At 36.3% G+C, this 23,522-nt stretch overlaps 1 protein-coding gene across 3 annotated transcripts in view; it reads left to right on the top strand.

The window, feature by feature from the left end:
- Positions 1 to 23,522, top strand: part of CADM2 (cell adhesion molecule 2) — a 603,314-nt gene that overhangs the window by 409,278 nt on the left and 170,514 nt on the right. For all 3 annotated transcript variants that reach the window (XM_026040423.1, XM_026040427.1, XM_026040436.1), the window contains one exon: positions 22,953 to 23,102. In XM_026040423.1, coding sequence (XP_025896208.1) covers positions 22,953 to 23,102 — 150 coding nt within the window. The remainder of the gene's footprint in view (positions 1 to 22,952; positions 23,103 to 23,522) is intronic.

The raw sequence follows: 23,522 nt of genomic DNA, 5'->3' as shown, positions 1-23,522 counted from the left end.
CAATATTAGCCTAAATGAAATACTTTGAACCTACAAATAGCACAAGAAGCAAAAAGTACTGGTGGAATATTTTAGGTGGGATTAGAACCACATGATTTTTCTTAGGGGGAAAATTACCTTTTTCATCAGCACTTAATATGTTCTTCTTATATTATCTTAAGTCAGCTTGCACTTGAAGTGCATTCCACTATGCTTTTAGCTGACTCGCAGAGCTTTGCTACAGGTTTTTATCATTCTGTTGGAGGAAATGGCCAACTGATTATAGTGTTTTGTGGCCCACACCTGTATCTCAGGAAAACAAATACACTCACAATGACTGATCAGGGGAGGCATAATCCTAACCTTTAGTCCCCAATCTTTGGGAACAAGCCTGATGACTCCTCTGTCCTCCTGTGTGTCTTGTGCCTGCTGCAGACTCTTGCCTCCCTGTGCGTCACAGGATTTTGGGATGAGAAAGCCTGCGTTCCTCCTTCTGCTTCAGTTCCAACTATGTATATTAAAAATCCCTGCCCACATGCCAACTCACAGAATTTGGGGAAGAGACCAGAAAGAAACACTCACTGGGTTAGATTTTGACTTCAGAAATAGTACAGCTGGGTCACAGCTGTGCATCAAAGTAGTATAGACATATTGATCCAAGCCCAACGGATGGCTTCTGGATGTTGCTACCTGCCAGGAGGGAATAGGTGATGTGTTGTGCCTTCCTGGGCCACATAGATTTTCCCCACACAACACTGATACTTTAAAATCTTTTGAGTCGGAGTATAAATGAACCTCTTTGAAATCTCATTGTTTAATGAAAGAATAAAAAGCTTTTCTGAAAATGAWCCATTTATGATGGAGTTTGATATGCAGGTTGTTATGTTCTCAAATGCTGTTTCTGTTAATGGAATTTGGTGCATTGCTTTATCAGTACTTAAAAAATCGTATCTAGCTGCAACGCTGAAAAAGAGACATCAAAAAAAAAAAAAAGAGAGGTGGGGAAGATGATAATTGCATCTGATATTTTTAATATATTGATTTTGGGTTGGTGACAATTATTATTCACACAAGGTTGGACTGGTGTACAAAAAGTAAAAAGGCAGTATTTTTGTTTCCGGCATACTGAATGACTCCACATACTCATGTACATGAACTCTAGTACCTTAGCATAGTTGTGGTATTGGAGCCTTCTGCATAATTCATCATAAAAGAACATGAGGCATTCAGCAGTCAGTGCTCATTCAGAGATGTTCTGCATTACTAGCAGCACTAGTAAATATGCCTGCTACATATATAATTTATGGTTTTCAGCGGAGGTAGTTTTATGCTTCATAATAGGCTAGCTTTGATCCCTTAAAATTTGTTTGTAAAACTTAGAGGTTAGGTGCAAAACAAAGACTTAAAAGTCTCTCTCTCCTGTGTTGCTTGTTTCAACAGTCTTCGTTTTCACATTGCCTTAACAARGTTGAGATAAATTCTGACCCACTTTGGGGGAAATGAGCCTTTCTGTAATGGATTTTATGTATAAGACTTTTTATCAGCCAATTCCCTCCACACCCAGCTTGAAGTAGAATGAAAATTGGCTTAGAAACCTTAGTGTACTCAATTCAATGTTTCTACTTAAAGAAAGATTTCTTTTTTTTTTTTTTCGCAATCCGTACTTGGAGAATGCAGACATACTTTGTGTTCTGTGAATCTCTSTTTTAATGCTGAGATGCAAATAGGACTGCGTATAGTATAAATGAACATTTCAGAACTTATTGACATGTACTATTTATGTTTTATAGAAAAATTCCATATTAAATTCATCCAAACTAGACAAACTTATCCCAGTAAAATTCAGTAAGGTAAATTGTCTCTCTGAAATGTTTCATTTCATAAAATTTATTTTTTTAATACCTGTACCTCACATACCCACAAGGTTTACATACCTTGTGAAATTAGAAAGCATCAAGTATAGAAAGTAATATTTTAAAACAAAATAACAGCATGAAATATATTTTAAGTGAAAATTAAGCATGTTCYCCTTTTTATTAAGCAGAATGTCATAAGAAATGATGTGTTTTTGTGATTTTTTTTTTCATGCTGATATATTAGCACTTTCTGAGGGCAAGTTTGTTTTTCATACTCCTCCCTGTTCATCCAGTTCTCTCTGAACTGTTACCTTTTCTTTTTAATTTCCAATTGTCAATGCACCTCATCCTGTTTTCTCCTTTTTAAATCTTCCTCATACCTAGGCTCTTTCAGAAAGAAATTTTAGAAGTGGCTTTTAGTGATCACAATGGAAGTCAACATATGTCATAAATACAAAATAAGACAATGAGGTAGAAGTGACTCCTTTGTCATGTCCATGACTTACCTCATTTTCTATAACCATTAATTTATGGTTGATTACAGACCAAGAAAACTTATTCTAGCTCATTAGGAACGTGCTTATTTAGAGGACAAATGTAGCTTTTTCTTCTCATTATTTTTATAGTGCGGTCAAACTGAGGCTGTAGAAATGCTAGAAAAACTACTTTCTACTTTTTACCGCGGTTTTGTACATACTACCAAACAAAGTTCACTTTGCTGGGTGCCTTTCTTGTATACCAGAGCTCACAAGCTCACTACTCGCCCTGGAAAAAGGAGRGAGGGAGAGTCAGAGCTTCTCCTTCGATTATTTCTCCTGGCTCTTAGGATGTTGTGAAGAGCCCTTTCATTGTACAGTTCCCGCACAGGTGTGYGTATCGTCTGCTCGCGGGCACGGGGCTAAACGCTTTCCCAAGGCCTTGTGGCTGCTGGCAGGGAGTAGAAAAGTGGCCTCTCGGCCACCTCACAGTGGTGCGGAGGCCTTCTGTAACCTTGCTGGCCTTGTAGGACATTTCACGCCGGTGTTTTGGAGCGGTACTTCCCATGTGCAGATCTGCGTGGTATTCCTTGGGGTGGTAAGAAAAAGGGAGCTGCTGCTTTTGTTGRTTTTTCTTTCTTCATTGGGAAGGTGCAAAAATGAGTTATCTACATATTCTCGTGCAATCTCCAACAGCTGTTTATAAGTATTTCTTGCTGAACACATAGGCGAGTTTTTTTTTTTCTTAATATTGCAAATCTGTTAAAAGCTGTTGTTACAGAGGGCATTTTCTGAGGGACTGTATATGGTCCTTAAAAAGAAAGTTTCCATTCATGAGGAATGAGATGCACTAGATATAACATTTTTTTCTTTCAAAATAATTGCCCAGAAGCAGTGTAAATAACAGTAGATTCTTTCAGTGGAACAGACACCGCATTAGTGTCTTCTTCAGACACYGTAACCATTGCCTTGTTTTGTTTTGCTCACATTGAACAGTAATGTTTTAGTGAAAGCCAACCAATTTTTCTCAGTCTCTTAAAGATGTAAACTTAATCTTAAAATGTTCCTGTGAGTTGTTTCTCTAAATTAGTCTGCTRTAAAGTAACAGGATCTTAACGCTAGGATTTAAGTCATGTCTTATAATACCATGGCTGGGCTTTGAGTCATTCTTTGCAATCCTATGGTGTTTTTACACAATGCACCTTTGGTGCATGCATGTGGATGTTTATATAATTTTTTTTTGCACATGAGGAACTTTTAAAGTGCATCTTTGACAGAAGGCCTCAAGGCAAATGCTCTTAATGGCAGAAGATATAAAATGCAAGTGGAATAATGCATACATTAAATATGATTTATTTGTGGATCTGATTAATTGAGAAGATCAAATCCTCCTATCATTTTTTTAAAAATTATTCATTCTCTTATGGAGTGGGCTATTTTATGGTAGGTTAGATTTCTTCTGTCTTTTGTTTGACATGTATAGGCATTATTGTGTTGGTAAAGACATTTTCAGCAGTGGATCTTGTTCTGGGATATCTCTGGGCACAGACATCCTCAGGGAAGACAGCTATTTTCATAATATCTGAGAAAAGGAATAAAATCTTAATGTCCCTTCTGATGCTGGGAATGCTGAGATCATACAGCATCAGGTGGATCTTTACTAAAAAAAGAGCTACTTTGTGAGGGATGCAAAGGAGCCTGTCTACGCTCTCTGTACATGTGTGTGGGTATAAAATTTGTGTTAATGAGGTTAATAGGTGATGCTGTCAACCATAGTGCTCTGAGGGTTTGTTTGCCTCGCCAATGTCCACAAACATGCAATCTTAACCATGTTCTTCATGCTCGAAAGAGTTCTGTGACAGAGAACAGTTTTTGTCTCAGCTTTGATCTCRAATATAACAGTTAAGCTAGGGATTCTACTTATAAGCTAGATGAATCCCAAGAAAGAGGTTTTGTGCAAAAAGACAGAAAAAGAAAATTTGATGTAAACAGGCGACAAGATTTAGAGATACTCATGTTGTATTTTCTACATTTTTAGGTTCAAAAAAAAGGGGGAGGGAGAGAGGGCATGAATTGACCCTGCTTTACTCAGAATCCAGTGTAATTTGAATTCACTAATTGCTGAGATGGAAAGAAAATCTCAGTTGATAAATCACATTCTTGAAATTTATTAAATATTTTTTCCCTGCATTGAACTCWTAGTAAGTGGATTTTTTTTTCTGTGCTAGAGCAGAAGCAAGCTCCTRCTTAGATAATTCTCAAAAATCAAAATGTAGTATATTTTAAGCTATTTCAATGCTTACTCTTTTCATCCATATCTTCTTGCAGCTAAAACTTAGGAAAACTCAGTATTAATGCAATTAACATTCAGTAGCACCAGTTTCAGGGAGAATCACATAAATGTTGCATGTGATTTTGCAACTCATAAATAGTCATGCTTCTAAGCTGACAGCTATACAATAACAGATACAATTCAGAAATCCTTCCTCTCTGCAACGTCTAATTGCATAACAGCATTTTTATTTAGATTTTCAAATGCTTCATGCTTCAGTGTGATTAGGGAAACTACACACCTGTGGTTGCCCCATATGTTCATTTTGTGAATAGCGCTGCTTCTCACTCCATGAACCACAAAGTGGGCACTACTTATCCTTACTACACAAATAATTTCTCTTCTTCCTGATACTCATGGAGAACACCACAGAGAACTTACAGTTTGATTTTTAGCATGGGCATGTTGATATTGCACTAAATCAGGTAATAACCATGTGTCTTTGTAGCTACTGACACCCGTGCTAGCTAGATTAAAGTTTTTGCAAGGATTGCTTGTCATTCTGCAAGCAAACCTCCCATGGGGTGCTCAATAGCCACGTTTCTTGCTGTGCTTTAAAGATGCACATGGCTGTACCCTTCCTATTTGCTCATGAGCAAGTAGTTCTGTTTTAATCCTGGAAAAAAAAAGCCCTCTTAAAAATATCTATCTATCTATATTATATATATATATATATATTATATATACACACACACACACACTTGTATTTAATGTAAAGTGCATGAAATGAGGAAATGTTAGTGTGATCAGTAGCAGACTTTCTGGCTCTCCTATAAATCAGTTGTTTATTTGACAAGAGCAATGTTGTTTTTTTCTCAACAATGTGCAGAACAAGTTTTGTATATACTTTTGCAGAGGAAACTCACTGAAGTCAACATTTTATTAGGTACCAAATTACATTTAGAATGATTCAGTAATTTATAAAGTGAAAGTCCTCAACTAAAAGATTCTTACAGCAAAGTAGGAAGTCTAGTCAACCATTACTGACATGGATTCACTGATCTAGAAAATTACTTTAATGCATATATCAGTATACTTGCTGGTTTCTTACATTTCACTGGATTTCCAAAAATTATTGCATAGATTCCCAGTGTTCTGTATGTTATAAATTTTATTAAAATGATTTTTTTTTTTAATAAAGCAATGTTGTAGCTATTGCAGTTCCCTAGATTTGGGGAGGTTATTATTAAAAAATATTAAATTTTTAAACGGGGCTTATCTGTAAAAATATTTAGGATTGTATGTAGTAAAGGAACTGCATTCAGAATTAAATAATCTAATTAATTTGTGAATTTGATTCCATATCCATAAAGAATCCTTTGTGCAAATTCTTTGTGGAATTTGTAAATTCTTTGTGAAGGTAAGATTTTAAGACAATAGGAAATTTGCAATAAAAACATTTCAGTGTTGCTGCACTTGTGAAGGATTGGAATGATTCACAAAGAAATAAGAACTGTTTCTGATGAAAAGTAATTGTTCCATAAAGTTATGCTGTTTTTCTGTTGAAGCCTTTGTAAAGGCCTATGATACGGACCTGTTCAGTTAGTGGAAAGAGAGAGAGATTTCGGTTTAGCTGACACTGAAGGTCAGGATCACATTTTATTGTCTCTTCCAGAAATTCAGAAGTCGTTTTGAACTGAGCTGATGGTTCTGCCATTAGCTCCAGACCAATGCACCAGTCCCCTCCCTTTTTAGGCTTTTTGAGGAATTAGTCAGTAAGTGGTTTGTGAGAGAGGATTAAAGAATGGCTGTATCTAAGAATGTATGTATCATGAATACATAAATCGAAGAAAATGAGAAAATGCTTTCTGCTCATTCCTTTTGTTATAGCTTCTGTTTTAAGAACAGAAAGGACAAGAATTTCAGACAAATAGTATTTTTATATTCAAGCTAAAGGATCCAAATACCCCAGTACACAAAGAAAAGGATTCTAGAGTGTAAAATTCAGAGTTCTTGAACAAAARACTATTCCTTCCATCTACTGTGGAAAGCAAAGTCGAGTAAAGTAATAAATAAAATTGTGGATGTGCCTAAATCCCCTAACATCTTCCTTGAGAAAGTCTCCACCATATATTATGGTCACTGTACTAAACACAGACTGCATTATATGCAGTCTTCCAGATTTGTCTTGACCAAAGAATAACCTCATATGAATATATTTTCCTGATTCCCATCTATTCCCATCTGCTTCATAATCTGATGCTCAGCAGCACAAGAGAGAAAGCCTAGCGTTGCCTTAAAAAAAAAAAAAAAAAAAAAAAAAAAAAAAAAGAAAAGATTTAATGTATGGCTATACAGGAGAAGTGTGCTATTGGTAAATAACCCTCTTGGAGAAATGGAGAAAAAATGATCAGTATACAGCACCATGCTTAGCAAAGCCACAGCAGCTTTTTGCTGTCCCCGTTGCTACGTGGCACACATCCAGATCTCTGCTGTACTAACATTTGCTCCTGGGAGGAGATGAAGAAAAAAGGGTCCATAAGGTTTCCATTGGCCTAGACAACTGAAACATCTGCTAGATTCATGAGCAGCTTGCTGGCCTAAGTCAGCGGGGAGGGTTGCTGCAGATCAGTACGGCTGTATTAATAGATATTTCATGGGCCATAGGGAAGGAAAAAAGAAAGTCAGTAGAATAATATAAGTGATTTTATTTCAAAGTGCGCCAGTGTCTTGTGTAGTTTTATATAAAATGGTATCTAAATTTAACAAAATTAGGGCCACATCTACAACTTATCAACACACAAAACCCMTTTGGGAACAAGTGCATGAAAAGAATAGGAGGATGTAATCCTAATCTTCTAATATCTTCTAATAGAAGCAAGTCATGTGCATTCCCAGATGAAATTTGATGAAAATCAGTAATTTGAAAAAATATTCTATTTATTCAGGAACTTACACAGTCCTCAAGCCTCTTCCATCTTTCTGAAATAAAAGTACTGTGTAGAGGCTTATTGAAAGGGGGAATCAACCATTCAATGTCAGGATACGGAACAGAAGAAAATAGCAAATGTTTAAGCAATGACAGCAGGTGTGTATATACATTCTCATTGGCATGAATTGCCTTTAATCACTTTAATTCAGTAAAGTGAATTAAAATGTGAAAATGTGGTCTGTCTCTGGTAGTTTTGTGGGATTTGGTTTGGTTTGGTTTGGTGACACCCTAGAGGATTAATTGAACTTTATACAAGAAGATTTATAGTGTTATTTTACTGGATAGATTGAAAGAGGAAAAGCTAAAGAATCAAGTGGTTTTGGAACCATTGTTTCACATTAGAAGTTTTATTTGCTTCAACAGAGCTGTATTTCAGAGAGCTTATCTGCACTATAAAGAGCTGAGTGTCAAAGAAGGTAACCATTGATGTGATGGGTGAGATCTCCAGATGGGAATGTATCTCCATGTAGATGTACATGGGGGATGTTCCCAGATGGTTGGAGTGCTTGTATGTAGTGATCAACAAACAGTCATTAGATAACTGTCTGTTTAGTTCAAAATCACCTGCAGGTGCTATATATATGCACACATATATATGTATATATATTTTTTTTCTATAAGACTGTCCTGACATTTATCTTCTCCTTATTTTGATAGGAAATTTTACGATAAATGTATCAGTGATGAAATTAAACTCACTTGAAAGTGTATTTATCCCTATTATGTCACACTGGCAAAAACTTATGTGTCTAGCTTCTTGGTATCAACTTATATTTACTTTTAAAATGTTTTAAGTGGGCATATTTACAACTGCAGAGTTTTCCCCTCTGGTACTCATATTAGGTAATGATAACATTGCATCTTGCATCTCTGATGAAAATCTGATTCCCTAACTTTGTTTTCCTTTCATTTGCATTTGAGGATTATGTATAGTCTGAAGCAAACTGAAAAGAATGATGAAAGGGCTGAGGTCTGCCTAACAAGGGTTTATTTTTTGTACCAGTGAAATGACAGATTCCTGTTCAGATTTGTTCCTGAAGTAGGGAGTGTAAGATCATCAGGATCAGTGTTTAAWACATGCTGTTTTAGGCTAATCCAGATAAACAATGTGAAGTCTAAAGTGGAAAACAGGAAAGAGAAAAAGTAAGTGTTTTTCATTCATTGGTATAGCACTGTTTTCTTAGTTTTCTCTTCCTTTCAGTTTGTTTGTGTATGTGTATACAAACACATATATGATATATTCTTGCTTGTGTATTTTAACAGGAATAATATTTACTGTGTGGGAACARGTGGTAAGGCAAACCTAGGGTGCTTTCCATTTATACTATTGCTCAGTTGTTTTATTTGATGAAAAGGTCCATCTATTTTATAAGCACAGAAAGTTTAAAGCTTTAAGTGAGCTTTGTCAGTGTATATGTATAAAAAGCTCAACAGTTCAGTGACATTGCAGTCTAGGGAATCTCTGTCAGATTCCTGAATCCTTTTGGAGATTACATTTTTAAGCTACAACTTAATTTGGAAYTTACTTGTATAGTTACATCTTGTGCAGTCTTTTAACATCTTGCTTGGATAAAATTTCAGAAGATGGTGAAAATGGCAGATTTTTAAACCTTGATAATGCTCTGCTCAAGTACACAGAGWGATTGAAGAGCAAAGACAGATAAACAGATAAAAATAATGCCCTTGCTGGATCGGTCATTGCATGCTGGACATGAAAYTCTATTACCTATTAATAGGATAGAGAGAGAAGGGGGATTCTGGAAAGATTCTAGATGCAAAAATGCTTTTAGCATAATGACTCAGTAGTTGAAAAACAAACAAATATAATAAACCGTAAAAGCTGTATTTTATGGAGTATTTGAAATGTTCAGAGATGGGAGCATAGAAAGGATGAGGGGAATCATGGCAAAATGAGGGAAAAAAAGAGATTTCCTTCCTTCCTTCCTTCCTTCCTTCCTTCCTTCCTTCCTTCCTTCCTTCCTTCCNAAAGAGATTTCCTTCCTTCCTTCCTTCCTTCCTTCCTTCCTTCCTTCCTTCCTTCCTTCCTTCCCTCCCTCCCTCCCTCCCTCCCTCCCTCCCTTTAGTTGAATAAGACTCTTTCAATAGAATATACCATTTACAAAATGTAAATATTTGATTTTTCCTAACAAAAATGCTTTGGAAAAAATTTAGTATTCCTGATGTATTTAATCCACCCTCACTCTTTCTTTAGCCTAAACAATTTGCTAAATCACATCTAAATTCTCAATAGTTTCAATCTTCTTTAACCAGTACTTTTATCAATATATGTACTATTTGCATAGACTAAATGTCTTCTGTCAAGATAGCTGGGAACTGTGAAGCTATAAGGAAACTTGAATAACATGAGTTTAGCAGTAGAATCCCTCTGCAATGACTGTGGACAAACATCCGGTGGATAGTTTGATCAAGCAGTGAACAGCTGTTAATGCTTAGTACTACACACAGCTTGTCAATTCACAGGCAAGCTGAAATATTTAGGATTAAAGAGAAAATTTTGAAAGTCCATGCAAATGATTCATCTGCTGTTTGTGGTACATTAGCTCGTATTCATCCCATGCTCCACATTGAAGCTGTTAGGGATATAAATCTTTTTAGTTCTCAATAGTTCGCCACTATTGCATTCAGAAAAAGCAATTTCTACAAAATGATATTGCACCTTAGCTATCTCCCCTTTCTATAAAAAAGGAAGGCAGAAGAAAAGCTGTATTATCCTAGAGGGGTTGAAGCTTTCCACTAATCCTGAAGAGCTGAGGCACCTGACTGACATTTTTCCCAACACTTACTGGCTCACATCTCTGGCCAGTGAGGGATTTGTCCTCTTGTGACTGTTGTTTTGCCAAACTGTTTGCCTTTCAACTGGTCTTTTTGCAAGGTGAGATAGAAATCTATTGGGCTTGAAAATCAACCAACATTCATTTTATTTCAACATTCAAGACATTTCAATGCCTTAAAGTCTTGCTTTGCAAAGTGTTCAGTGTGAGCGTATGATGATCGGCTTTCTGAGTGTTCTGGAGGTTGCTGGTTGTTCTTGGATGTCTGTGCTGTCTTTCCAGTAATTCCTTTGTCTAGAACGACCAAACTCCCCTATTTATAAGAGTTGCAGAGATATAGTTGCCCATTTCATGTTCTTCTCCACCTTCCTTGCTTGTGAAACTGCTTCTGAACGGAATGTGCCTGAAAAAGGGTTACCAGGGTGGTGCCATAAACTTTGAGGATTGATCCAAGCACCTTTTCCTCTTTGWATTTTATTGAGACTTGAAATATTTGTTTCTAGAATATGGAAAACGTATCTACAGACCCACACTGATCTCATTTTAAGTTATTCCTGGTTTCACACTTTCTTTTTAAAGGGAGCTTTCTTTAGGGCTGTGCACTTTAAAACCTAGACAGGGTTCACTTTACCTTCAGATAACCYGTGCCAGTCTTTGGATGCTTATCTCCGTTTCCTGGATGTTTTGACGGCAGAGAAGGGTGAAGGAGAATCTTGCACACGCACCACTCATTCTGTGTGCACTTTCCCAAAGCAGAGCCTTGGCTGCGGCAGCCTGGAGCGCTCAGCACAGCTGTGCTCATTTTCCACTCGCTTGTTTGCACGTGCTCAAGCGCAGTGGACTTCTAGAGGGTAAACTGCTGGGTCAGGCCAACGCAGCGCCAAGCATTAGGGCTTGCAGTGAGCTACCAGATGGAGACAGGGTGAGTGAAGACTGAGCGCTGTAGATTGCATCTTGCTKCAGTCGGGCTTAGAACTGTTCTAAGGAGCTGTTAATGTGTGATTTGTTGCACGTTGTGCAGTGTTTTTAAGTATATTTTAAACTGTCATGTTTTGTTCATTGCATTAGAGTTGCTGGATGTGATACATAAAGAGCTCTCAATGTAAAATTATAAAGCATGTGTAATCTCATGCTTTTATTTTTAATGACAATATTGAAATAAGTCTTCCTTGATCTGTAGGTTTAGTTGGCTTCCCTGTTCTGCTGCATGTCAGAGTGATTTTGGCRTCACAAAATTTTCTTCTATAACCTTTTGAGTAAACTTTTTCATAGTCATTTCCCCATAACTGTTCTTCCAAATAAGACACTTGGAGACTTTTCATTCTGAAATGGAGTAAGGAGAAGTTCTAGCTTTCCTGCCACTTCATCACTGTCTAATACCTCTAGTGTTTCAGTGTAAAAGGGTCTGGTAAAGTGGCAAGCAGTTCTCATGTGCCAAAAATGGAGGTTTTTTGTAATGAAGTTACCAATTTAGGGTGAAATTAAGTACTGATTCCTTCTGATAAGGTAATGTTCAAGTCATATGAAGAGGGATGTTACATCATACTTCTTTGAAACACATAAATGAACGGTTGGGGATGACACAAGATTATGCACAATATGACAATATGTGGGTCACTGCTGGCCAGATAAGATGCAACGAGTCATTCCAAAAGGGGATGGATGGTCTCCTCCCATGAAGCTTGCCTTCTAGCAGTATTGTGACAGTGGCATATTTAAATAGGGATCTTTCATAAGGAAGGCCTTTATAGCCTCATGTAATTAAAAATATGCACATATAACTAAAGTTGGACATTTTATTTTAAAGTGCCAGTTATTGGGGTTTTTTGACTCTCTTTTTTCTGTGAATCATTTACATAATTCAAGAAATGAGTATCCAAAGTAGTGTATTTTCATAGTTTCCACTGAGTATTCATTATAAACAAGTAACTAATGAAGAGACAGAAAAACCTGTTTAGGCAGTATGTTGCCTACAGCTTGCATGTTGCAGCRTGGTAAATTTTACACAGCCCCCAAGTCACCAAACTGCGATAGTGCTCTCGAGAAGTCACCATATCAACCACTGCTGTTGTTAAACTAAAATAAGAAAGTGATGTAGGAAAGACAAGTTTTACAGACTGACTGGCCTCTATTTTTCTGTTTTGAGTGTTTGTTGATTTTTTTTTTCTTTCTTTCTTTCTTTCTTTTTGGAAGGCCTGAATTGGGTAAGGTAGGAATTGAGCTAATGTCATTTGAGTTTGGTGCCTATTTTTATTGGAAATATATTTTATACATTAGATTTCTAATCTATATTTTTATATTAATGACTKTACAAATAGCATAATTATCCTACTCTGTGTTGATATTCTCTCCCTTTCCTGAAAACTCCTATATCTTCTGCATTTCCTGGAGATCTCAGAGCACTATTCTTTTCTTGCTACATCATATATTTGTGCTAGCTCCTTGTGCAAGTAAAGAAAATCCCASCCTGAAGTGGTTGTTGGCCAATTCTTAAAAATATAAGCCATGCATTTACATTTCTTTCCTTTTTAAAAATGATGTGTCCTGAACTTCATTTATTTTGCTGCTCAGAGAAGAAGAATGTAACAGGTTAATTATCATTAAAGAAGAACTTCTTGTTAGTAGAAGTGCCAAAGGATATATTTGATATAAATAAATAATGCCTGTTACAGATTTAAACCAATAGAAATTCTAGCCAGGCTTGTACTGGAGATCTCCATTAGGTTTTCATTGTATTAATTGCAGAAATTAGTATGGTGAAATGCTTATATTTTAGGAAGAAGAAAGTGCATTTTTGTTCTAAATATGTTGGTAAGTGAAGGATTTGGTAGGGTTTGTGTGAATTTTTCTTCTGATAATAGCTTTGTATATTTATGACTATCTGTATTCTATGTAAATTTTTATGCATTTTTTATCTCCGGAACACTGATATGAAGTACAAAAATGCCATTACTCTCATCTTACCTATGAAATGAAGAAACACTGAGGCCCAGACCCTCAAAGAAATGAAAATGCCTAATTCCCTAAAGCGCTTAACAGTTTGTGGAGGCACCAAGAATTGAGCATAACACTTTGAAGTGAGAAAGGACACTAAGCTCTAAACCATTTTTGCTCTTATGAGGAGCTGAAAGTTCAGCAATTGCTTATGATAGCAGTGAAAAGATTTAAATTCTTGTAAAGTGTTTTGAGTTTGTATTTGCATAGAGTATTTAAAATGTTGGATGAGCATCCCTCTTTCCTTTTTCAAAATAAATAAGAAAATAAATATCACKAGATACTCATCCTTATTGCAATTTTTTATCTTAAAATAAAATACTACAGCCATAGTCTGAAAAGAGTAAAAGAAAAATACATGGTCATTTATGCTAGATTCCCAGGAAGTGGCACTGTTTGGGTATGCCTTTTATTCTGTTGTCTCACTTTTATTTTTTCCTCTATATCCTAATGTACTTAAATATATTGTTTTCTCAAATTTTTGTCTTCAATCTCTTTTCACTGAAAGCTCTAGTCTGAATCAATTAAACGATGAATTATTTCTTTTTGTTGTAGAAAACATATACCTGAAAGGTAGCAAGTAAAATATGCAATACATTTTCCTCTATTTCTGTAATTGCTGTGTATCTTAAATTCTGTAGTCAAAATGATCTGCAATACCTGTATGTTCTTGCRCTTTGAAACCTATTAGTTATGTCTTAAACAACTTAAGCTGTAATGCCAAATTTAGGGCATAATAGCAGTTTTGTTTCTTCTCACTTTCCTAAAACTCTGTCTTTTTATAGTAAGTTTCTGCAATGTTCTCATTAACTCTAATTTTCTCTGCAAGTGGTTTTGTTGTTGGAGCACATAATGGTTAGGAGAACACACACTTGCTTTGTTTAGTTTTGTTTCTTTTGTATACARTGCAGCAGCAAGTAGTATGTGAGCAAACAACATGCCATTCTCTATGGGGATTAACTCTATAATATACCTGTTATCCAGTTGTGGGATGAAATTATTGTCATTGAAGACAGCACATTAGGAAAGGCCATTTGACCCAGTCAAAGACTTTAATTTCCAGGTATCAGACTACATTCAGACAAAATTTTCTGTGTGTGCTAAATGGGTAATTTGGCACACAGACTGTTTTGTCTAATTCTCTTCTGAAATAAAGCAAAACAACTCATTAAGTAACATGAGTTAAGCTATATTCTTTGATCTGCAATTAATATTTACCACACTAGGTTTAGCAGACTACGTTTAAAAAGGAAATAAAATAATAGAGCCAACAACTACTTTTATAGTTAGTTTTTCAAAATTTCTAAGACACTCATCTTCTAATGCAGTCTCCATATAGAAAACAGTAGAGGAAGATTAATTCTAATGAAGAAATGCACAATTGTGGCAGTACATGTTAGTATCTGTTTTAAGAAATTTTCTGGAATTCATTTTACAATATAATTTCCTCTAAATTAGATAAAGAAAAACTAATAGCACTTTTTGTCCTTTGAGATAGGTTTGCATTATTTCATATAAATTAAGASAGAAAGCTGGGAAACTGACTCAACATAATGAGATGTTTCATCGTGATGGTTCTTTATTTCTAATGTTTGAGTTTCTTTGTTAGGACAGGAGGTCAAAGTTAATGTATTCTCCTAACAATTGAAGGACATTACTTGAAAGAGTAAGTTACTTCCCTCCCCACACAAATTTACTCTGTATTTTTCTCTGTTGGAGTCTGGTCCTATTGAAATCAATACAAAAATTCTGACTGGTTGTAGTAGTAATTTCCTCGGGACTTTATTTTATTTATTTATTCATTTTTATTTCCACTCACAGTTTTATGTTTCTTGCAGTTTTGTTTGTCACAGTTTTATGAGCCCTGCATTTGACTGCCGTCGTACTCAAAGGAGGTCAAATTAAAAGCCCGTGGCTTTTGTGATTCTATGCAAGTATGGAAAGGATAAATGATTTTCTTATGTAATCTCTGCTATAGGCTTCTTATGCAAGGACAAATTAAACTAGAGGCTCTATTTACCTGCTTCAAATGTAGTTATAAAAATCATTTATCTCATAGGAGTGTTGGGCAGCCAGGCTCATGGCACAAGGTAAAAGCCAATGTGCCAAAAAATTGCTAACTCATTCTTTTCCAGGCCATTCTGGAAACATAACAATAATGTAATAAGCAATAACATTAGTAGGTAAAGCTGTATTGGTACAATGGAAGTTCCTAACTTTTTATATAACTTTTCTCTGAGAGAAATGAATCTCTGCAGAAGCCAAAGTGAAAAGAGTATTTTTTTTCTTTTTTTAGTGTTTGCTGCTACAAAGTTACATTTATAATTAGTCTCATAAATTGAATAGGCTGAAGCTTGTAGCATTGACCTCGCCAGAGAACTTTCATTTTACTGCAAAAAGTACAAAAAATAAAAAAAAAAATACAAACATGAGATGAATTCACAAAGCAGAAGCTTCCAAACTAGACCAAATAATGATAATTACTCTGCCACCCATGATCTTGTCACATACTGTGATAAAATCAGTTTTAAAATCTATAAAAAGAAGTTGAGCTATGATTTGTGGGTGGATAAAAAATGCCTTTCTTGACTGAAAACAGCTTGTTGCTAATGAGAAATAAACCTGTCATTTCTCCTGGAAAACTGTATTGGTCTGCCTCAAAGCATCATAAAACATCTATGTGATAAAATACAGTTAATTATAGTTCCATCTAGGCAAGATAACTGAAATAATACTAGGATAGAGCATGACGATCATGATACTGAGATGCCTTCTTCTCTCTGCAATAACTTAATTGCTTATTAAAATTTACCTTTGTAAGACATTGATGCTTGACAGCAAACCTTCCGACTTTCTCACTTGATATAGAGGAATTGGTTTTCAGTGCATCAGAACCTGCATTTTTTTGCTAGTATACTCTGAGCAGTAAAATAATACCGTAACAGTATATTCCTTAATGGATGGATGTGCCTGACCTGCTGTGCCATTGGAGAGCAGAAGGGTTTTTGAGTAGCCACTTCTCGTAAAGAAAGCAAGCAAACTTTAGAAGACATCACTGTAGAACAGGGATAATACAAAGTCACATTATCTTGATAGGATCATTATCTTGATCCTATCTGTCAGCCACCTCAGTTAATTGAAATCTGCTAGTACTTTTCTCTGAATTTATCTAAAAAGTTGTGTCCAGCAGGATGCTTGTAGTCTAGGAACGTCTGAGTTTTCTACCTGCTTATAAAAATAAAATGTCCCTTTAATATTTGCTAATTAGCATTTTAGGGGAGGGAAAGTGTTTCTGTTTATTCAAGCCAGAGTAAAAATTATGCAAAAAGGCCTCAGTTTCATTCCCTTCCTGCAGCCCAGTTTATATCTTATTGTCCAGCTTACCCTACCACCTTCTATCTCATCAGTAATTCGGATTAACTCCTGAATTCTGAGCTGCTCATCTGCATCACGTGCTCTTTCCTTCTCTAAAGCCCTCAGAATGAGTGTGGATGTTGGCATCAAATAAAAAAAGGCTGAGCAGTCCTGGCCTTCACGAGCCTTCTGTCCCCTCCTCACCACACAGTCCTATACAGTAGTTTTCCTTCTCATGCATTTTCTAAAATGGGTCTCGATGTCTTGCAAGCACAACTATGAAATTCCCATATTTCTTTTTTTCCTTACTTSATTCCCACCCTCCCCTTCCCCCCACCCCCCACCCCATAAGAAAGAAAGAAGGAATTATAATGCCCCTGTAAACTGCACTGATAAGATCTCCTTGGGTGTGCAGTAGGGCATTCTCACCGCACATGTGCAAGGAGGAAAAGGGCTGCTAGGCTGTTTTGGGAAGGCAGAGGCATGTGGTGGCAGGCAAATAAAAGAGCACAGGAAAGAGCACAGTTTGTTCAGCTACCGCGGTGCTGACTGAGAGGGGGATGCCACGGGCTAATGCTTGATGCACTGATGAGCAGTGTGGGAAGCTTGGAGGTTTTCAAGTGGTTGTTGCAGTTTGACTTTATAATTAATTATAACAAAGTCACGTGCTGTGTTGTTCATTCATTTCTTTCTGGTGCATATTGACCATAGGAGGTTTGCTGGTGTGAAGAAGAGTGTAACTCAGTGTTGCTTACTGTTGATGGGATGTAGTTTTGTTACTGCCATCGCTGCTTTTGTTTTTCAACAAAATAAAGATGATAAAAAAAATAAAAAATCTGGTAAGGCAGCTGTATCTGTGACATTGCTGAGTCCACTTTAGAATTTAAGGAGATTTAGGTAGAACTGGGATCAATCCTAAAATTTTGAATTCATCATCGCATTTGTAGAAATTCTCCTGAGTATGTCCCAAATTTACCCATCAAATTAGAAAGGAAATTCCACAAACAAAAATACATTTTTTTTGAATTAGTTTTCTTACTAAGGTCTTCTCCCTAAAGAGGAGATATGTTTTGATGAGGGAATAGAAATGGTCTGAAATCATTTGTAGATCAACGAATACAGAAGTGTTGTTTAACAGTATGTATGCCCAAACCACAAATTTTGTATTGCTTGAACAATTTATCAAAGAAAATAGTATAAATTTTCATCTCCAAAYTCATATAGAAGCATTATAAAGTTAATTTTATCATTATTTCAAACCTATATGCTAGTGTGTGRTTTTCTCCCATATCATCAGCAACATGTGCTGAATAAGATAAGAAAAAGGGAAAACATATATAAAAATAAAAACAGTGTTTTGTACTCTAGTTAATCCAAATCTTTTTATAAGTTGAATAGCATCAATATTTCTTTTGTACAAATTGGATAGCAAGGCATCGATCGACTGGATTGCCCGGGGCCGTGTGACAAATCAATGGTAGATTTAGGAATCGATTTTGAAATCTGAGATTTGTGTTAGTTCCATGAGGTTATGTCTCACTTCCAACAGCAACATGAAGGGAAATATAAACTTTATTTGAAAACTGAATATTCAACAGGAACAGAGAATTGCATCATGCTCTGAGTTTCTTTGAAGTGTATATTTTCATGATCTCTTTAATTATAGGTATATCAGAAGAAGGTAACAGTAATCTTGAGTGTTTCCATTCCTTTAAGGCCCTTAATTTAAAATGGGCTACCATCTTGATTAATAACAAAACTCATTTGAAGCCAGCCTGACAAACATTAAACAGATTAGAACCTGACTGTAAGTGGCCGTGAACTTATGATGATAAATAAGAAATCAGCCTCACCGAACAGTCATAGTTCTGTGTGTTTTCTGCCTTGGAAAGAAAAGGTGTTTTCTGTGCTATTCTTGTGTTTTGGGAGATTTGTTTATAGAAACACCCTAGACAACCAAATTGTCGCCAGTGAAGCTTGCACATGCCACAAAAACTGTGATACATGAAATAACGACAAGCACAGTCACTGAGCTCACACATCTCTGTGAGTGTTTCGGTGAGGTCAAACATGAGGACAGACAGAGAGACCTCCCAAAGGAGGTCATAGGAAGAGAGCAGAGCTTCCTGTTGGAGCGGTAGCTGTGAAGAAAATACCCATATTATGGTAGGCAGAGTAGCTTGGTAGCGTGGTAGCATTTAGAGGACTCATTTAGATATATAAACAAGAACATGAAGTGCTGGTCGAGAAGTGATACCACTTTTGTATTTCGTGCTTGTGTGGCTGCTACAGTGGAGCTTCCAGGTCTGGGATTCACACTTGAGTAAAAAGATGACAAATTGAAGAGGGCACAGAGAAGAGCCACAGACTAATTAAAGGATTAGAAAAACATGCTTTCTGCAGAAAGACTTAGGAGCTCAATTTATTTAGCTTATCAAAGAGAAGGTTAATGGGTGATATGATCACAGTCTCTAAGTACCTACAAAAGAAATAAAAATTTGATAATAGAGGGCTCTTCAGAGTAGGAAAAAAAGGACTTAACAGGAACTAATAGATGCTAGGTGCTGCAGTGAGACAAATTCAGGCTGAAAATAAAGCATGATTTTCTTTTTTAAACAATGATGACAGTTGTTCACTGACTTGAGTTATAAAGGTGACAGTAAGTTTTCCATTAGTAGACTTTTTTAAGTCAAGGTAGAAAGCTTTCTTTTTAAAGACATGGTCTTGTTCAATCTCTTCTCCCAGACTTAAGGAAGTAATTAAGACAAGAAARTTTAAGAACTGTATTAAAGGGAGTTCATACCAGAGAACCACAGTGGTAGCCTCTGGGTGTTGTAATGATGATGAAAAATGTGTTTCTTTTAAAGTATCAGTCCGATTCAGTCTGCATACCCTGGCTGTAGCCTGGCAGTGTCTTAGGTCTTGTCCCGTTCRTGAGGCTCATCACCAACCCGTCTTGTTTTCGTGGGGCTACTCRCATAGATCAGCACTGGCATACTCAGTGCTGGGAGGGTGAAAGCTTTTTGTGGTGATAGTAAGTCATGCCAGCACTAGAAGTGTTTGCTTCTACAACCTTTCCCTCCAGCCCCTCACTTGCTACTTCAGTAATCCAAGATAGGCACATAAGTAAAATTGAATCTCATGCATGTTTCTGTGTCTCAGCTTTCCCATCATTTGCTAACAATTTGGACTTAATTATTCAGAGAAGTGCAGTATCCCTTCTTTTACTCCTGCTCTGTCCATTCCTCCCTCTTCCACATGGTTCCTTCCACTTTGGGCTCATTTCTGGCTTAAATGGATTTGCTTTCTCTGTACCTCATTTTCCAGACAAAGTTTCCTGTGAAGCTGTGTGTTTCTGCTCCATATCCACACAGCTTMTGTAGTGGCAAGGGATAGGATGAATGCTTTGGTTTCTCTTATATGTTTCACTTTATTATATGTTAGCTCACTATATATGTTTACTAGTTCGATACATACTATTAAGACATCAGCCATCCCTAAGGGGAAAGAGAGTTCTCGTGGCTTCTAATCATGGTACATGCAATTTCCATTTGAATGTTTCATCTGCAAAGTTTACCTACTATCGGTTATGCTGGTTGAGTAAGTCTGTGACATGATCATTAGTAGCAAATGGTCGACAGCATGCACTCCGAGACTGTCCATAATAATGACTCTACAATRTCAAAAACAGAAGAAAGGGTAATTCTAGGGAGAGTTTTCAAATCATGTTAATAGGGTTCTGACTCATCTTTGCACAGCAGTCCTTTATTAAACTATCTTTCATAGCTACTCTTTCATGTAAGTGTGAGATTTTGTGGTACTCTTCTCTGGAACTAGGTTCTGGTTAATGATATGAAGTAGCTTTTTGTATGCAAAAAATATTTTAGCCCATATAACCCCTTACTCAGAGCTCATTCTTCAGAAGGTTATTTCTTTGCTAAGATGCCTGTAATTTAGTGGAAGTAATAATAGACTGTGTGCGTTTTATTCTGGATTTTTAAAATCCTAGTTTAAGCGATAAGCAATTTATGCAATACCTTGAGGTTCCTTGACACACTGGAATTGAAAGAGGAGAAATGGAAGGAAATGACAAATCTTTTCTGCTTTCTTTTTCCACCCTTGTTTATGATTTTTCACTCATGAAGTATTTCTCAACATGTGGTTTTCAAGAAGCTGGGTTTGATTAATGAAGTGTCAGATACAGAGGATGTCATGAAACTTTGGCATTTATTGTTTGTATCTTTTAAATTAGCCATAGTATTTCAATATTCTTTATTTATTATTTAGAGTACATTCTTTTACAGTAAATGTCAATATATAGCAAATTTTGATCACTTGATATCTACTAAAAGCTAATATTTATACAGAAATGATACAGCTCTCTATTTTCCAATACTAGCTATGCAGATGTAGCATTTCTATGAAAATCCTTTCATTTTAGAAATCCACATCAAGAAATGTGTTTGCTTTTTATAAAGATTTAATGTAATTTCATAGTAGATGTAGCCTTCCTTTAGCAGTGCTGATAATTTGCTGTTTACTTCACGATGTTAAAAGGAGTCAAATCTTTTTTATGTCTGTATATATTTATATGGAGTCTTTGTAAAGTGTGCCAAATTACCAAAGCAATAGTGATTTTTGTAACATAGATGCTCATATTGCGTGTTAAGGCATTCAAAATCATTCTGTGTAGAGTGTAACGGACAGCTACCAAAGCCTGGCTAGAATTCCGTGTTTGGCAACATCAGCAAGTAAAATAATAGCTTAGTCATTAGGTTCCTTGTTAATTCGCTGCTTTGGTCATCCGGAAACATATATGGTAAATAATAGATTTAAATTTTATTACGTCTCACCAAATAAATAAATAAATAAATCTTTCCAGATTTTAATTTTACTGGGAACAGCTCTTGTGAGAGCCACTAAAGTGAGATGATTCTCTAGGGTTTTACTTCTTTATATGGGAATTCCTATTGGTATAAATAGTGGATATTTTATATTTGTATGTTCTTCTTTCTTTTGTGTACTTATATAACATTTTTATGAACAGTTTCACTGCTGTAGAWTGGTAGAGAGATTTTTGAGTTTTGATGCATCCCACTTGCGTGTCAGTCTTGGATGTGCGCTCTTGCAGCTCTACCTAATGTTGAGTGGCTTAAGGGATTAATGGGACCTTAGGTGTTAACTCCTGTACAAAAGGAGTTRGACAAAGAAGGATTATTTAATTTAAAAGGTGGCCAAGTTACTACTTTTACATTGTGTGTGTGAATACATTAAACATATCTCCCAAGTAATGCTGTTCCTTGCTTGTCACTGAGGAACTTTTCCTTACCCAAGTGAAAAACCAAACCCTGCCTGTTTCTAGGCGCCCTTGTCGTGTTGGTCTTTCCAGGACATGTTGTACCGTTCGACAGGGCTCGCGATACTGCCACCATACACAAAACTACCCGTCAGTCCCAGCACCGCAGTCGAAGTGCTCGCAGTTCCAGAACTGCATGGTCYAGTTCCTACCCGGTGCAGAGGCTTTGGGAATTTTCTCTGTGACTTTTCAGCATGCGCTTAGTGCGAGCCACGATGCTGTGGGATCCCCTACATCATCGTTTCCGTTTTCATGGGAGATCTGGCTCCAGCCACTCGGCAGCTCATGTGCCCAACATTAAATTCACAGTACATTTACTCTCCAACAACGTTCCAGAGCTCACGGGAAATGCGGCATCCCTAGACTTCTTTAAAAACCATAAAAAGAAACAGCGAGTCGAGACTACCCTCAACCGCTGACTGAAAAAAAAAAAAAAAATCCTGTGTGGATTTTAATGCTGTTTTTTTAGTGATGCTTTAAATAGCCATTTAATTATATTATCTCTCCAGAGATGTCTTTGTATGTGTGTAGCATGTGAGCCTTGTGTAGTGGCATATTCTGGATGCTTGGGTTTGTATGTATGTCTGAGCAAATACGGATCGTGGAATATAGCCTTAAAGGTAATTAATATGACTTAAAATAATAATAATAATAACCTTAGCTCTTAAATTAAGCTGGCAGTTTCTCTGATATGATCTTTATTGCTAATATATATTTTTTTCAATTTATTATACTATTTCCTTGGACCAAAGACATTGAATTCAGACTGTTATGTATGGGGAGTTGCTACAAAAAATTCAGTGCTCCAGCTTAAATGCTAACTCCCTTTTTTCTGCTCTCTCTCTTCCCCTCTCCCTGCCTCCCCTCCCTTCCCTCCTTAGGCAGCCAAGGACAGTTTCCACTTACACAGAATGTCACCGTTGTGGAAGGAGGAACAGCTAATTTGACCTGCAGGGTCGATCAAAATGATAACACCTCCCTCCAGTGGTCAAATCCAGCTCAACAGACGTTGTACTTTGATGACAAGAAAGGTAAGTTGCTTCCTGAATTCGTGGTTCTGCATCATTTTTCGGAAAAAGAAAAACTATTTCCATTTCCACTTAATATTTTAACATGACAATATTTGCCAGAAATAAGTGTTCATAACTATAATTATTAAATGATCTCTAATTGGCAGGTCACTCACTGAAGTGTTTTCCTCATAGTAAAACTGTATATTTACATTTTTATTTATACTTAGGCAAAACAATAATATTTGAAATTCTTATTACAAGGCATTTTGGAAAATATTGCAAAATATCTCAGGAGAGTATTTGTGGATGATGAGAGGTTGATAAGGGAAAGAATAGTCCATAAACTTGCTTTAATTGCTCTGTATATGTAGGTGTATATTTATATTTTGCTTCAGGTGTACTGGAGTTTTGTTTCATTGGCAGTGTAGTATGTAGTTG

This window comes from Nothoprocta perdicaria, unplaced genomic scaffold (assembly GCF_003342845.1).
Source record: "Nothoprocta perdicaria isolate Ctin4 unplaced genomic scaffold, notPer1 scaffold_100, whole genome shotgun sequence".
Classification (NCBI taxonomy): domain Eukaryota; kingdom Metazoa; phylum Chordata; class Aves; order Tinamiformes; family Tinamidae; genus Nothoprocta; species Nothoprocta perdicaria.
The sequence above is the reverse complement of the archived record's forward strand: the minus strand, read 5'-3'. Positions and strand labels throughout refer to the sequence as shown.